Source organism: Podarcis vaucheri (genome assembly GCF_965113315.1).
Source record: "Podarcis vaucheri genome assembly, chromosome: Z".
Taxonomy (NCBI): Eukaryota; Metazoa; Chordata; class Lepidosauria; order Squamata; family Lacertidae; genus Podarcis; species Podarcis vaucheri.
Window position 1 is genome coordinate 52,692,702 of NC_138758.1, and position 17,277 is coordinate 52,709,978.

General features: G+C 55.4%; 1 protein-coding gene and 1 pseudogene across 2 annotated transcripts; one reads left to right on the plus strand and one right to left on the minus strand.

Moving 5' to 3' along the window:
- Window positions 1-1,935: 1,935 nt before the first annotated feature.
- On the minus strand, window positions 1,936-17,049 carry LOC309523536 (14 kDa phosphohistidine phosphatase-like). Its single transcript, XM_082207378.1, has 4 exons — window positions 16,761-17,049; window positions 3,869-4,027; window positions 2,912-3,036; window positions 1,936-2,034 (listed from the first exon to the last, which is right to left on the minus strand). Exons 1-4 carry the CDS (start codon window positions 16,816-16,818, stop codon window positions 1,942-1,944), a joined length of 435 nt encoding a protein of 144 aa, XP_082063504.1. The 5' UTR covers window positions 16,819-17,049; the 3' UTR covers window positions 1,936-1,941.
- LOC309524253 (apical junction component 1 homolog pseudogene) lies at window positions 10,485-12,700 on the plus strand (annotated as a pseudogene). Its single transcript has one exon. The product of its transcript is annotated as an apical junction component 1 homolog pseudogene (transcript).
- Window positions 17,050-17,277: the final 228 nt, after the last annotated feature.

The window sequence follows — 17,277 nt, forward strand, 5'->3', positions numbered from 1 at the left end:
CCTTGGGAATTGTAGTACACCCAGGGGCACCTTGGGAACTGTAGTACGCCCAGTGGCACCTTGGGATTTGTAGTACGCCCAGGGGCATCTTGGGAATTGTAGTACGCCCAGAGGCATCTTGGGAAGTGTAGTACGCCCAGGGGCACCTTGGGAACTGTAGTACGCCCAGTTGCACCTTGGGAATTGTAGTACGCCCAGTTGCACCTTGGGAATTATAGTACGCTCAGGGTTCAATAAACAGGAGGCGCCTGAGACCCGTAGGAAAGGATCGGCTGTTAATGGGAATTGTAGTACGCCCAGGGGCATCTTGGGAACCGTAGTACGCCCAGGGGCATCTTGGGAACTGTAGTACGCCCAGGGGCACCTTGGGAACTGTAGTACGCCCAGGTGCACCTTGGGAATTGTAGTACGCCCAGTTGCACCTTGGGAATTGTAGTACGCCCAGTTGCACCTTGGGAATTGTAGTACGCCCAGTTGCACCTTGGGAATTATAGTACGCTCAGGGTTCAATAAACAGGAGGCGCCTGAGACCCGTAGGAAAGGATCGGCTGTTAATGGGAATTGTAGTACACCCAGGGGCATCTTGGGAACCGTAGTACGCCCAGGGGCATCTTGGGAACCGTAGTACGCCCAGGGGCATCTTGGGAACTGTAGTACGCCCAGTGGCATCTTGGGAATTGTAGTACGCCCAGTAGCGCCTTGGGAATTATAGTATGCTAAAGGGTGCAGATAAATAGGAGGCGCCTGAGACCCATAGGAAAGGAGGATTGGCTGTTAATGGGAACCGTAGTACGCCCAGGGGCATCTTGGGAACCGTAGTACGCCCAGGGGCATCTTGGGAACCGTAGTACGCCCAGGGGCATCTTGGGAGTTGCAGTACATTCTGCCCTGCTTGGGAACTATAGTACGCTCAGGGGTGCCGATAACTAGGCGCCCGAGACCCGTAGGAAAGGAGGAATGGCTGTTAATGGGAACCGTAGTACGCCCAGTGGCGCCTTGGGAATTGTAGCACAGCCAGGGGCATCTTGGGAATTGTAGTACGCCCAGTGGCGCCTTGGGAATTATAGTACGCTCAGGGTTCAATAACTAGGCGCCCGAGACCCATAGGAAAGGAGGATTGGCTGCTAATGGGAACCGTAGCACGCCCAGGGGCATCTTGGGAATTGTAGTACGCCCAGGGGCATCTTGGGAACTGTAGTACGCCCAGCGGCATCTTGGGAATTATAGTACGCTGCAGGGTGGAAATAGGAGGCGCCCGAGACCCATAGGAAAGAAGGCGGAAGAGTTCCTCTCCTGGCGCTACCAGGAAACTACAGTTCCCATGATGCACCCGGGAACTGTAGTTTGCTCCGGGCGCCGCTGCAACTCCCAGAGTTCTCTGGGCCGGAAGGAGGGAGCTGGGAACCGTAGTCCCAGGAGCAGCTTGGGAACCGTAGTACGCCCAGCGCCGCCTTGGGAACCGTAGTGGCGCTTTGGGAACTATAGTATGATCCAGGGGTGCCGATAACTAGGAGGCGCCAGAGACCCATAGGAAAGAAGGGGGAACTACAGTTCCCATGATGCATCTGTGAAGCGGCGCTGTGGGAACCGTAGTTTGCTCCGGGCGCCTCAACTCCCAGAGTTCCCCTGGGCAAGAGGGAACCGGAAGAATTCCCAGAGGCAAGATGTCCATGGTGGGAATTGTAGTTCGGTGAGGCGCCTCCTGCAGGATACTACAGTTCCCGGGATTCGAACCCGGATCCCGGCGCCGGGTCGAGAATCTTGGGAAGTGTAGTTTGGATGTCCACAGTGGGCAATTAAGAGTCCAGTTCCCGGCGCCCTGTTGGGAACTGTAGTTTCTGATTCTTGGGGCGGGATCCGGGTTCGAATCCTGGACCAGATGACCGAAATCGTGCAATAGAAAGGGTGCGAATGCGAAATTTTATTTGATTGGATCACAAATCAATAGCCGTCGTCCGCCCAGGTGACCTCATAGTCCGGGAAAGTGGCGCGTAGTTTTTCGGTGGCGACCGAATGCGGCGCCCGGCCGAACCCCTAAACGATAAGAAGAAGAATAATTAATAATAATAATAATAATTAATAATACTAATAAGAATAATATTTAATAATACCAATACTACTACTACTACTACTACTAATAATAATAATATAGTGTAATTTAATTATGCCATCAATACGTGATAATGCAATAAAATGCAGTCAGAATTATCACAGGAATGATGGGAATTGTAGTTTCCCCCGCGCTTTGGGACTAGAACTCCCGTGAGCGGGGGAAACTACAATTCCCATCATCCCTGACAGCTGGTCCGGCTCGCAAGGGATGATGGGAATTGTAGTTCTTTCCAGCTGTTTGGAACTACAACTCTCATGATCCCTAGCTAGCGAGAGAAGAGCGGGAAAAACTACCATTCCCATCATCCCTGACTGCTGGTCCGGCTAGCTAGGGATGATGGGAATGGTAGTTTTCCCCAGCTCTTTGGTACTACCACTCCTCCCATGATCCATCGCCCGTGGGAAACAGCAGGGGAAACTATGATTCCCATGATCCTTTGCTAGCCGGCCCAGATGTCAGGGATGATGGGAATGGTAGTTTTCCCCAGCTGTTTAGAACTACAACTCCCATGATCCATCGCCAGTGGGAAACAGCAGGGGAAACTACAACTCCCATGATCCTTTGGTAGCTGCTCCAGCGGTCAGGGATGATGGGAATGGTAGTTTTCCCCAGCTCTTTGGGACTACAACTCCCATGATCCTCTGCTAGCTGGCCCAGCGGTCAGGGATGATGGGAATGGTCATTTCCCCCACCTCTTTGGGACTACAACTCCCATGATCCTCTGCTAGCTGGCCCAGCGGTGAGGGATGATGGGAATGGTAGTCCCCAACTACAATTCTAGGACCCAGAGTCGCTCACCACGGAGTAGCCATAGACGTGGATCTTGCGGGATCCGCTCTGCCGGGAGATCCGCCCGCCGCCCAGACACTCGCACTCGAACCCCAGCCGGGAGAGGTCCTCCGAGACGCGGTCGTAGATGTCGGCTAGAAGGGTAATAATAATAATAATAATAATAATAATAATAATAATAATAATGCAATATTATGGGAATAATATTCGTCCAATCGGAAGTCGCTCCTGTCGTTCCCTCCCCGCTTCGCCCAATGGGAATCCAGAAACGTCGTTCTCTCCCCGCCTTCACTATCCACATGTCGACGCCTCTACCAATCGGAAGCCGCAACCAGCGTTCTAGCCCCGCCTACCTATGATCCATCTCGCCTTCACTTTCCACTAGCCTGCGCCTCGCCCAATCAAAAGCCACAACCGGCGTTCTCTCCCCGCCTCGCCAACGTCTCTCCCAATCGGAAGACACAACCGGCGTCCTCCTCCCGCCTCCGCTATATAACATACCGGCGCGTCACCCAATCAGAAGTCGCAACCGGAATTCCATCACCGCCTCAATTGCCCCCTTCGTCCAATCGGAACCCGTCACCGTCGTTCTTTCCCCGCCTTCACTAGCCACACATGCCTGCACCTCGCCCAATCAGAACCGGCAACCGGCATTCTCTCCCCGCCTCGCCCAATCGGAACCCACAACCGTTCTTCTCTCCCCGCCTTCAATAAGCACGTGCGTACGCCTCGCCCAATCAGAACCCGCAACCGGCGTTCTCTCCGCACCTGCACCTTGCCCAATCGGAACCCGCAACCGGCATTCCATCCCCGCCTTGCCCAATCGGAACTCACAACCGTCCTTCTCTCCCCGCCTCGCCCAATCGTAAAGCGCCATAGTCGTTCTCTCCCCGCCTCCACAGTTGACGTGCGTGCGCCTCGCCCAATCAGACGTCGCCGCCGGCGTTCTCCGTGATATTCCCTCACCGTGATATTCGGCCCAGGCGTAGCCGCGCACGACGTCCTTCCCCGGCCCGGCGCCCGGCGCCGTGACGCGGATGAGGACGTACTTGAAGACGCCGTCGGCCTCGTCGATATCTACGTCGGGAACGCGCTTCAAGTCTCCGTCCGCCATTGCTGCGCCTTCTGAGGAGAAATGAGGAGCGCGAAGGGCCCAGCCAATCAGCGCCCGCGTTCACAAGCGCGGGGCCAATGGCGTCTCGGCTGCTGCTGAAGACCCACCCCTGGGGCGGGGGTTACGTCAATGACAGGTAGGCTCAGCCAATGGGCGCGTCGCTTCTAGAAGGCGGGCCTAATAGTGCGTCTGACGCCATGTATGGGGCGGGGTTAGGTTATTTGATAGGCGCCTCAGCCAATGGGCGCGTTGCTAGGGCCTATATACCCAATCGTGGCACGTCGGCCGCGAAGCACCGCCCCGGGGGCGGGCGTTAGGTTCGCCTCAGCCAATCGGCGCGCCGACAGCCACCGAATGGCTTGAAAGGCGTCCTGACCGAACTACAATCCCCATGACGCTTTGCGTCCAGGCTTAGCAGAGGGAATGGCAATGCTCCCCATAAGTGGACCAGGCTGCCTCCCCATAAGTAGACCAGGCTGCTCCCCATAAGTGGACCAGGATGCCACCCCATAAGTGGACCAGGCTGCCTCCCCATAAGTAGACCAGGCTGCTCCCCATAAGTGGACCAGGATGCCACCCCATAAGTGGACCAGGCTGCCTCCCCATAAGTGGACCAGGCTTCTCCCCACAAGTGGACCAGGATGCCACCCCATAAGTAGACCAGGCTGCTCCCCATAAGTGGACCAGGATGCCACCCCATAAGTAGACCAGGCTTCTCCCCACAAGTGGACCAGGATGCCACCCCATAAGTAGACCAGGCTGCTCCCCATAAGTGGACCAGGATGCCACCCCATAAGTGGACCAGGCTGCCACCCCATAAGTAGACCAGGCTGCCTCCCCATAAGTAGACCAGGCTGCTCCCCCATAAGTGGACCAGGCTGCCACCCCATAAGTGGACCAGGCTGCTCCCCATAAGTGGACCAGGCTGCCTCCCAATAAGTAGACCAGGCTGCTCCCCACAAGTAGACCAGGCTGCCTCCCCATAAGTGGACCAGGCTTCTCCCCATAAGTAGACCAGGCTTCTCCCCACAAGTAGACCAGGCTTCTCCCCACAACTGGACCAGGCTGTTCCCCATAAGTGGACCAGGCTTCTCCCCACAACTGGACCAGGCTGCTCCCCATAAGTGGACCAGGCTGCTCCCCACAAGTAGACCAGGCATCTCCCCATAAGTGGACCAGGCTGCTCCCCATAAGTGGACCAGGCTGCTCCCCATAAGTAGACCAGGCTGCTCCCCACAAGTAGACCAGGCTTCTCCCCATAAGTGGACCAGGCTGCTCCCCATAAGTAGACCAGGCTGCCCCCTACAAGTGGACCAGGCTTCCCCCCACAAGTGGACCAGGCTGCCACCCCATAAGTGGACCAGGCTTCTCCCCATAAGTGGACCAGGCTGCCCCCTACAAGTGGACCAGGCTTCCCCCCACAAGTGGACCAGGCTGCCACCCCATAAGTGGACCAGGCTGCTCCCCACAAGTAGACCAGGCTGCCCCCTACAAGTGGACCAGGCTGCCACCCCATAAGTGGACCAGGCTGCTCCCCACAAGTAGACCAGGCTTCTCCCCATAAGTAGACCAGGCTTCTCCCCACAAGTAGACCAGGCTTCTCCCCATAAGTAGACCAGGCTTCTCCCCATAAGTGGACCAGGCTGCTCCCCACAAGTAGACCAGGCTGCCCCCTACAAGTGGACCAGGCTGCCACCCCATAAGTGGACCAGGCTTCTCCCCATAAGTAGACCAGGCTTCTCCCCATAAGTGGACCAGGCTTCTCCCCACAAGTAGACCAGGCTTCTCCCCACAACTGGACCAGGCTGCTCCCCATAAGTAGACCAGGCTTCTCCCCACAAGTAGACCAGGCTGCTCCCCACAAGTAGACCAGGCTGCTCCCCATAAGTGGACCAGGCTTCCCCCCACAAGTGGACCAGGCTGCCACCCCATAAGTGGACCAGGCTGCTCCCCACAAGTAGACCAGGCTTCTCCCCACAACTGGACCAGGCTGCCTCCCCATAAGTGGACCAGGCTTCTCCCCACAAGTGGACCAGGATGCCACCCCATAAGTAGACCAGGCTGCTCCCCATAAGTGGACCAGGATGCCACCCCATAAGTAGACCAGGCTTCTCCCCACAAGTGGACCAGGATGCCACCCCATAAGTAGACCAGGCTGCTCCCCATAAGTGGACCAGGATGCCACCCCATAAGTGGACCAGGCTGCCACCCCATAAGTAGACCAGGCTGCCTCCCCATAAGTAGACCAGGCTGCTCCCCCATAAGTGGACCAGGCTGCCACCCCATAAGTGGACCAGGCTGCTCCCCATAAGTGGACCAGGCTGCCTCCCAATAAGTAGACCAGGCTGCTCCCCACAAGTAGACCAGGCTGCCTCCCCATAAGTGGACCAGGCTTCTCCCCATAAGTAGACCAGGCTTCTCCCCACAAGTAGACCAGGCTTCTCCCCACAACTGGACCAGGCTGTTCCCCATAAGTGGACCAGGCTTCTCCCCACAACTGGACCAGGCTGCTCCCCATAAGTGGACCAGGCTGCTCCCCACAAGTAGACCAGGCATCTCCCCATAAGTGGACCAGGCTGCTCCCCATAAGTGGACCAGGCTGCTCCCCATAAGTAGACCAGGCTGCTCCCCACAAGTAGACCAGGCTTCTCCCCATAAGTGGACCAGGCTGCTCCCCATAAGTAGACCAGGCTGCCCCCTACAAGTGGACCAGGCTTCCCCCCACAAGTGGACCAGGCTGCCACCCCATAAGTGGACCAGGCTTCTCCCCATAAGTGGACCAGGCTGCCCCCTACAAGTGGACCAGGCTTCCCCCCACAAGTGGACCAGGCTGCCACCCCATAAGTGGACCAGGCTGCTCCCCACAAGTAGACCAGGCTGCCCCCACAAGTGGACCAGGCTGCCACCCCATAAGTGGACCAGGCTGCTCCCCACAAGTAGACCAGGCTTCTCCCCATAAGTAGACCAGGCTTCTCCCCACAAGTAGACCAGGCTTCTCCCCATAAGTAGACCAGGCTTCTCCCCATAAGTGGACCAGGCTGCTCCCCACAAGTAGACCAGGCTGCCCCCTACAAGTGGACCAGGCTGCCACCCCATAAGTGGACCAGGCTTCTCCCCATAAGTAGACCAGGCTTCTCCCCATAAGTGGACCAGGCTTCTCCCCACAAGTAGACCAGGCTTCTCCCCACAACTGGACCAGGCTGCTCCCCATAAGTAGACCAGGCTTCTCCCCACAAGTAGACCAGGCTGCTCCCCACAAGTAGACCAGGCTGCTCCCCATAAGTGGACCAGGCTTCCCCCCACAAGTGGACCAGGCTGCCACCCCATAAGTGGACCAGGCTGCTCCCCACAAGTAGACCAGGCTTCTCCCCACAACTGGACCAGGCTGCCTCCCCATAAGTGGACCAGGCTTCTCCCCACAAGTAGACCAGGCTGCTCCCCACAAGTAGACCAGGCTGCTCCCCATAAGTGGACCAGGCTTCCCCCCACAAGTGGACCAGGCTGCCACCCCATAAGTGGACCAGGCTGCTCCCCACAAGTAGACCAGGCTTCTCCCCACAACTGGACCAGGCTGCCTCCCCATAAGTGGACCAGGCTTCTCCCCACAAGTAGACCAGGCTGCCCCCTACAAGTGGACCAGGCTGCCACCCCATAAGTGGACCAGGCTGCTCCCCATAAGTAGACCAGGCTGCCCCCCCATAAGTGGACCAGGCTTCTCCCCACAAGTAGACCAGGCTGCCCCCTACAAGTGGACCAGGCTGCCACCCCATAAGTGGACCAGGCTGCTCCCCATAAGTAGACCAGGCTGCCACCCCACAAGTAGACCAGGCTGCTCCCCATAAGTAGACCAGGCTTCTCCCCACAAGTAGACCAGGCTGCCCCCCATAAGTGGACCAGGCTGCGCCCCACAAGTGGACCAGGCTGCCACCCCATAAGTGGACCAGGCTGCTCCCCATAAGTAGACCAGGCTTCTCCCCACAAGTAGACCAGGCTGCCCCCCATAAGTGGACCAGGCTGCGCCCCACAAGTGGACCAGGCTTCTCCCCATAAGTGGATTCCCCCCCCCCTTTCATTTCCCAGCCGCGGCCCCTTTAAGGCGCTCTTCCTCCTTTCGGCCACACGGTGCCGCTGCGGAGCCGGCAAGGCTCCCTCCACTGCGCCTGCGCGGAGCCAACAGGCCAGGCGACATCGGGCGCTTCGGACCGCTCCAAATCTCCCCGACCGCGCGGGGGGAGATTGGAAGAGACCATCGCCCTTTCCCTCCGGTCCGGTGGGGGGGGGAAGCGCCTGGACCGATGGTCGAACCGATTCCCGGGGAAGGGGGGGATCGCCGGTTTCCTCCCCCTCCTGCTGGAACTGGATCCTGCCAAGGTGACGTCAGGTTCGAAGCCCCCAAACCCCACCCCACCCCCGCCAGCCGCGGCGGATGGTTTGGCTCGGCTGTAGAGAAGCGGGAGGGAGACGAGACCATTTGCGGAAATAGGGGGGGAATGGTCCAATTGGGGGAAGACGGGAGCAGAATGGCCCATTTGTGGGGGGCAGAGGGGGGCAGCCTGGTCCACTTGGGGGGCGCAGAGGGGGGGCAGCCTGGTCCACTTGTGGGGAGCCGCCTGGTCCACTTGTAGGGCGCAGAGGGTTCCCAGAGAACCCCACTTGTGGGGAGAAGCCTGGTCCACTTGTAGGGCGCAGAGGGTTCCCAGAGAACCCCACTTGTGGGGAGAAGCCTGGTCTACTTGTGGGGGGCAGAGGGTTCCCAGAGAACCCCACTTGTGGGGAGAAGCCTGGTCCACTTGTGGGGGGCAGAGGGTTCCCAGAGAACCCCACTTGTGGGGAGAAGCCTGGTCCACTTGTAGGGCGCAGAGGGTTCCCAGAGAACCCCACTTGTGGGGAGAAGCCTGGTCTACTTGTGGGGGGCAGAGGGTTCCCAGAGAACCCCACTTGTGGGGTGCAGCCTGGTCCACCTGTGGGGCGCAGAGGGGGAGCAGCCTGGTCCACTTCTGGGGGGCAGAGGGGGAGCAGCCTGGTCCACTTGTGGGGCGCAGAGGGGGAGCAGCCTGGTCTACTTGTGGGGGGCAGAGGGGGAGCAGCCTGGTCTACTTGTGGGGGGCAGAGGGTTCCCAGAGAACCCCACTTGTGGGGCGCAGCCTGGTCCACCTGTGGGGCGCAGAGGGGGAGCAGCCTGGTCCACTTCTGGGGGGCAGAGGGGGAGCAGCCTGGTCCACTTATGGGGCGCAGCCTGGTCCACTTGTGGGGAGTTGCTCTTCTGACTCTTATAACCGTAGCTTGCCCCTGAGCATGCGCAGAGTGCCTTTGCTTCCCCCCCTAGCTGACCCTTCCCTTCTCCTCTTTCGCACCCTAGGCCCCTCGCCTGACGCCCCGGGGAGCAGCATGGAGCGCCGGCCCCACATCCCGCCACGCCTGCCCGGCCAGGTAGGACGCTCCCGCCTTGAGCGGCTACCTTTCATGAGGCGGGGAGTTCCCCAGGTTGCCTCTCCAACGCTAGAATTCCCAGAGAATCGTCGTTTTCTCCAGCTCTTTCGGACTACGTATCCCATGATCCCTAGCTAGCCGGAGCGGCGGTCAGGGAATTACCGATGGGAATGGGAGTTGTAGTCCCAAAGAGGTGGGGAAAACTACAATTCCCATGATCCCTAGCTAGCCGAAGCAGCGGTCACAGATGATGGGAATGGTAGTTTTCCACGCTAGCTCGGGATCATGGGAGTTGTAGTCCCAAAGAACTGGGAATACTACAATTCCCATCATCCATGTCCGCTGGTCCAGCTAGCTAGGGATCATGGGAATTGTAGTTTCCCCTGCTGCTTGGGAATACAACTCCCATCATCCCTAGGTAGCAGGAAAACTACAAAAAGCGGGAAAAACTACAATTCCCATCATTCCTGACCGCTGGTCCAGCTAGCTAGGGATCATGGGAATTGTAGTTTTTCATGGGAATTGTAGTCCCAAACAGCTGGAAAAAACTACAGTTCCCATTATCCCGGACGGCTGGTCTGGCTAGCCAGGGATCATGGGAATTGTAGTTTTTCCTCTGATATTTGGGACTACAACTCCCATGATCCCTAGCAAACCGGAAAAACTACAGCTCTTTGAGACTAAGGATGATGGGAATTGTAGTTTTCCCAGCTGTTTGGGACTACACCTCTCATGATCCCGAGCTAGTGGGGAAACAGTGGGGAAACTACAATTCCCATCATCCCTGACCACCGGTCCAGCTAGCTAGGGATCATGGGAGTTGTAGTCCCAAACAGCTGGAAAAACTACAATTCCCATCCTCTGTGACCACCGGTCCGGCTAGCTAGGGATCATGGGAGTTGTAGTCCCAAACAGCTGGGAAAACTACAATTCCCATCATCCCTGACCACTGGGACTCCCCGCCACTTGACGCCCCTTCCTCTCCCCCCGCAGGACCCGCACTGAGGGCGGCGCGGCGCCGGGCCGGCCCCTCCGAAGATGACCCGCACCCACCCGCCGGACCTCCTGCGCCACGTCCAGACGGCGCCGCCCTTCCCCTGCGCCATGTCGGCGGCGCCCCAGCAGCCCTTCCACAAGCGCCACTGCCGCAGCTTCGACTTCCTGGAGTGGCTGGACGAAGACGAGACGCCGGTGCCCGGCCCCCGGCGCGGGCGCGAGGCCCCCCGGGACCCGGCGCCGCCCCGGGCCCGCTCCAAAAGCGCCGGGCGCCACGCCAACGAGCTGCACCCGGTCAAGCTCCAGCCCCAGCGCAGCCGCATCTCCCCCTTCCAGTACGGCGCCAACGCCCCGCCCGCCAACGCCCCGCGCCGGCGCCTGGACATCAAGCCCGACCCGCCGCCGCCACCGCGCTACGTCTCCCCCGCCAGGAGCGGCCTGGCCGTGCCCGGCGCCTGGCGCCCCTCCCGCACCCCGACGCCCAGCGACACCTACGAGGACCGGGCGCCAGCAGACGCCTACGACCCGAACCCGCAACCGGCGCCACTCCAGGTCTTCTATGCCGGCGACGGAGGATACGCGCCGCCGCCGCGCCCGGTCCGGAACTACGCTTCCCCCTTCCTCGACGCCCACCCCGTCCGGGAGGCGCCCAGCCGGACGAACTACGTCTCCCCCTTTTACGTGCCAACGTTTGACGGCGCCGTGCCCACGTTTGACGGCGCCGCGCCTCCCTTTTACGGCGCCACCCCACCACCCTTTTACGGCGCCGCGCCACCGGGCGCACCCGTCCCGGCGCCGGTCTCACGGACATACCCTCACCCGTACGGCGCCTGGCGCCCGGCGGCGGCGCCCTACCAGACCTGGCAGGTCGGGTGCTACCCGCCGGGCGCCGCCCCGTCGCCCTGGCCGACGCCGCGCCTGGGAACCGAAGCGCGCAACCACTCCAAGTCGTGGGACGACATCCTGGCGCCGCGCGGGCGCCCGGACCAACCGCTGTGGCGCGGGCGCAGCTACGAGAACATCCTGGCGCGCCCCCAGGCGCCGCCGGCCCTCTCCCCCGACGCCCGGCGCCCGGCCCCCGTGGTGGTGACGCTCTCCAGCTCCCCCAAGCGCTACGCCGCCCTCTCCCTCTCGGAGAACTCGCTCCTGGAGAAAGCGGGCGCCGCCGGGCGCGGCGCCTGGTTCGTGACGCCGGAGATCACCATCACCGACAACGAGATCGCCGGGCGCCCGGCACCGGCGCGCCAGCGCAGTTTGGAGCAGCTGGACCAGCTGATCACGGACCTGGTGATCGACTACAAGCCGGGCGCCGACCCCGGGGAGACGCCGGGCGCCAGCTCGCCGGACGCCAGCACCGACGAGGACGACGTCATGTGCTCCAACGCCCGCTGCGGGCGCACGGAGACCATGTTCCACGCCTGCCTCTACTTCAAGTCCTGCCACAGCTGCCCCACCCTCTACTGCTCGCGCCACTGCCGGCGCCAGGACTGGCGCCGCCACAAGGAGCGCTGCGCCGCCGGGCGCGCCGCCAGCGCCTGCCGCAACGCGCTGCGCTTCTCCCGGGAGGACGCAGCGGCGCACCGGGCCTTCTCCCGCCTGGCACGGGTCGGCTTCCTCTCCCGCGGGCGCGGCGTCCTCTTCCTCGGCTTCCCCGCCGCCGCCGCCGCCGAAGGCTTCCTCCGCGCCGGGCTGGGCGCCCTGGCGGCGGCGCCAACGTACCTCTCCCTCCGAGAAGTGGGCGCCCACGCCGGGAAGCTGGGCGCCTACGCCCGGGAGTTGCAGCGCGCCGGCGAGGAGTACGACCCGGCCGAGTGCTTCGTGCTGAACGTCACGGTGGCGGCGGGCGAGGGGCACCCGGTGGCGCGCCAGCACGCCAAGGTGGCGCTGGCGGCCTCGGAGCCGGCGCCGGGCGCCGAGATCGAGACGCTGATCCTGACGCCGCCGCCGGGCGCCGGCGACCAGGAGGACCGGCGGGCGCGGGAGGTGTGCTTTGTCCACATCCAGCGGGAGCTGCGCGCCCGGGGGGTGGCGCTGCGGCGCGAGTTCCCGGAGGTCTACGGGCGGCTGGTGGCGTTCGTGGAGAGCGGGCGCCGCTTCACGCCCACCACCATCTACCCCGTCGACAAGAGGACGGGCAAGCAGTTCCTCTGCATGATCATGGCGGGATCCGAACCCCGGACCCTGGACTGGGTGGCCAGTCCCAATCTGCTGGACGAGTTGATGTAGCGGAGGCAAGTGGCGGGGAGTTCCGAGGACGGGAAAAAGCAGCAGGAATGGGCACCGTTTCTGGGTTCAAGTGGCAGGGAGTTCCAACGGACGTTTTGTGGCAGTTAGCAGGACTTTTCTCTGTTCCAGTGGCAGGGAGTTCCGACGGGAAGAACAGAAAGAGAATGGGCTCCGTTTTGCTGCCGTTGGTGGAATGTTTCTGGGTTCAAGTGGCGGGTGGTTCCGATCGGAATGACAAAAAACTGGCGCGTTTTGCTGCCCACGTTCCTTTGTTCAAGTGGCGGGGAGTTCCACTGGGAAGAATGGACAGAACAACACCGGAAATAGGTTTTGCTGCAGTTCCATTGAGTTCAAGTGGCAGGGAGTTCCGATGGGAGGAATGGAGGGAAAAAACAGACACGGGTGTCGTTTTGTTGCAGTTTGTGCGACGTTCCTGTGTTCAAGTGGCAGGGAGTTCCAGCGGGAAGAACTCCTCCAGAACGGACAACGAAAACAGATATGGGCTCCGTTCTTTTTGCAATTTCTTGGTTTAAGTGGCAGGGAGTTCCAACGGGAGGAACGGACCGGAAAAAGACAGGAATGGGCTCCGTTTTGCTGCAGTTCCTTGGACATTTCCAATGTCGCTCCCAAAGGGACTGAAAACGGACCTCTGTTTCTCTTGGCTCAAGTGGCAAGGAGTTCCAATGGGAAGAAGGGACCAAAAAAAGAGAAGAGAAAGAGAGAAATGGGCTCCGTTTTGATGCGGTGTGTGCAATGTTTCTAGCTTCAAGTGGCAGGGAGTTCCGACGGGAAGAACCCCTCCAGAACAGACATGGGACGGAAAGCGGACATCCATTTCTCTCGGTTCAAGTGGCAGGGAGTTCCGACGGGAAGAACGAAAAACAGACTCCTTTTGCTGGGGTTTGCGCCGCGTTTCTTTCTTCAAGTGGCAGGGAGTTCCGACGGGAAGAACGGACCCAAAACGGACCCAAAAATGGGGCAATGTTTCTTTGCTGAAGTGGCAGGGAGTCCCGACGTCCTCGGATCCGCAATCGAATCTCCGCCATGCCGCCTTCCGCCCGTTTCCTCGGAAAACCCAGATTTATCGGCGACGTTTTGTACGATTATTTTGGTTTTTGGGGATCATTATTTGGGCTTATGTTGAAATTCAAAAGAATAATTCAAATTCATCACCATCGTGTTTTCCAAACTGGGACCTTGGTGGATATTTCCTCCCGGAATGCCAATATGATCAATATGATTGGTGAAGTTTTGTATTCTTATCAATATTATTTTATTACTATTATTGCACTTTGGAAAGGCTGTCGAAAACGGTACAATGGGCACACATTGAATGTCGTATTTTTCCTTTGGCGGGGCTGGAAAAGGATTGATATTATTGGTATTATTAATTAATTAATTAATTAATATTAATTATTATAATTTATTTATAATTATTATAATTTATTCTGGTTGTTGCCGTCATTATTAATGATTAATCATGACTATTGTTTATTATTTATTTATTATTATTAATTATTCTTGTTGTTGCTATCATTATCAAATACTAATACATTTAGAATTGTTTAATAATAATAATAATAATAATAATAATAATAATAATAATAATGATTTTTATTATTATTAACTGTAAAATGGGTGCATCAGACAAAGGAATTGTATCTTGAATGCCAAATCAAAATCCTATTTTCCCCCCTTGAGGATTTAACGGTTTGTAAATGGTGCAGAACAGACGGGAAATGTATTCTTATTATTTCATTACTGTTAATGATTATTAGTTATTAATTATTATCGGGAGGTTGATGCGACAAGCTGTAAAATGGGTGCAAGGAATTTTATGTCGGATGCCAAAACTTATTCCCCCCCCCCCCCCGGTTTGTAAATTGTGCGGCGAAAAAAGACGAATGCATGTTCTATTTATTTCCTTAAAGAAAGAGAAATTATATATATATGGAAAGGTATTTTCTGCCGGAGAAATGTAAAAAGCATGTCTATGTACGTTTCTAGGGAAAGGTATAAAAATTATTTGCCTGGAATAAAGACGGAATGGAACTCACAACCGCGTCATCATCATTATTATTATTATTATTATTATTATTATTATTATACACACAAAATCTCTCCTATTCATGCAGTGTCTTCTCCCGCTTGACACAGTCCGGTATATTATTATTATTATTATTATTATTATTATTATTATTATTATACACACACAAAATCTCTCCTATTCATGCCATGTCTTCTCCCGCTTGACACAGTCCGGTGTATTAGTATTATTATTATTATTATCATTATTAGACACACACAAAATCTCTCCTATTCATGCAGTGTCTTCTCCCGCTTGACACAGTCCGGTGTTTTTATTATTATTATTATTATTATTATTATTATTATTATTATACACACACAAAATCTCTCCTATTCATGCAGTGTCTTCTCCCGCTTGACACAGTCCGGTCTATTATTATTATTATTATTATTATTATTATTATTATTATTATTATTAGACACACACAAAATCTCTCCTATTCATGCAGTGTCTTCTCCCGCTTGACACAGTCCGGTGTAGTATTATTATTATTATTATTATTATTATTATTATTATTATTATTATTATTGGCTCATTCAGTTACAGGATTGATTCCTATTCAGGTTTTTCATGTGAGCTATAGGGTGAAAGATATTGAATTAGATTAATCAGTATCAATTAATATATATATATATATACACACACACATACATATTATTTAATAATATATCTTATTCAGTAAATATTGTTTTACCTTAACCCCAATTTCTTGTCTTATTTAATAATATATTAATAAGAACATGAACATATTATTTAACAAAATATCTTATTAAATAAATATTGTTTTACCTTAACCCCAATTTCTTGTCTTATTTAATAATATATGAATATAAACATATTATTTAATAATATATCTTATTAAATAAATATTGTTTTACCTTAGCCCCAATTTCTTGTCTTATTTATTAATATATTAATAAGAATACGAACATATTATTTAATAATATATCTTATTAAATAAATATTGTTTTACCTTAACCCCAATTTCTTGTCTTGTTTAATAATATATTAATAAGAATATAAACATATTATTTAATAATATATTAAATAAATATTGATTTCTCATTTATTATATTATCAAATAATATATATTATTATTAGTAACAATAATAACAATAACAATAATAATAATAATATGTATATATAATATATAATATATATTATAATAATATATATAATCACCAATTTTATTATATTATTAATATATGTGAATAATAATATATACATATTATTGATTCATATATATAATTAGATCAATATTGATTTATCCTTTCCCAAATTTATTATCCTATTAAATAATATATATTAATAACAACAACAATAATACTATATATGATTTATTCATATATCTTATTAAATAGATATTGATTTATCCTTCCACAAATTTATTATCTTATTGCATAATATATTATTATTAATAATAATATGAATATTAGTTAATCAGTTAGTTAATTAGATATACAGTAATAAGATATTTAGGGTCTCAGGCCCTGGAAACTACACTTCCCAAAGTGCACCAGGGTCTTGGCGTGGCCTTTCCCTCTGCTAAGCCTGGGCGCAAAGCATCATGGGGATTGTAGTTCGCTCAGGACGCTTTTTAAGCGATTGGTTGCGTCAAGGCGCTTCGATTGGCTGAGGCGCCTAGCCCCGCCCCCTCCGCGACATCCGACGCACGATAGGCCCCGCCGGCGAGAAGCGACGCGCCCATTGGCTGACCCTACCTACGCCGGCCTATCAAAGAACCTGACCCCGCCCCCGACGCACGATTGGCCCCGCCAGTGAAAAGCGACGCGCCCATTGGCTGACCCTACCTACGCCGGCCTATCAAAGAACCTGACCCCGCCCCCTGCGCGGCATCCGACGCACGATTGGCCACGCCGGCGAGAAGCCACGCTCCCATTGGCTGATCCTACCTACGCCGGCCTATCAAAGAACCTGACCCCGCCCCCGACGCACGATTGGCCCCGCCGGCGAGAAGCGACGCGCCCATTGGCTGAGCCTACCTGTCATCGACGTAACCCAGACGCTGGGGTGGGTCTTCAGCACACGCCGAGCCGCCATTGGCCCCGCGCCTGTCAACGCGGGCGCTGATTGGCTGTGCCCTTCGCGCGCCTCATTTCTCCTCAGAAGGCGCAGCAATGGCGGACGGAGACTTGAAGCGGCTTCCCGACGAGGCCGACGGCGTCTTCAAGTACGTCTTCATCCGCGTCACGGCGCCGGGCGCCGGGCCGGGGAAGGACGTCGTGCGCGGCTACGCCTGGGCCGAATATCCCGGTGAGGGGACGCCGGCGGCGACGTCTGATTGGGCGAGGCGTAGTCACGTGGAAAGTGGAGGCGCGTTTCGATTGGGCGAAGGTGGGGATGGAACTTCGGTCGCGACTTTGGATTGGGCGCCTGGATAGTAGAGGCGGGCGCAGGACGCCGGCAGCGGCTTCCGATTGGGCGTTCTCTAGGCGGGGCGGGGAGAGATCGGCTGTTGTAGGTTCCGATTGGGTGAGGCGCATGCCGGTGAAAAGTCAA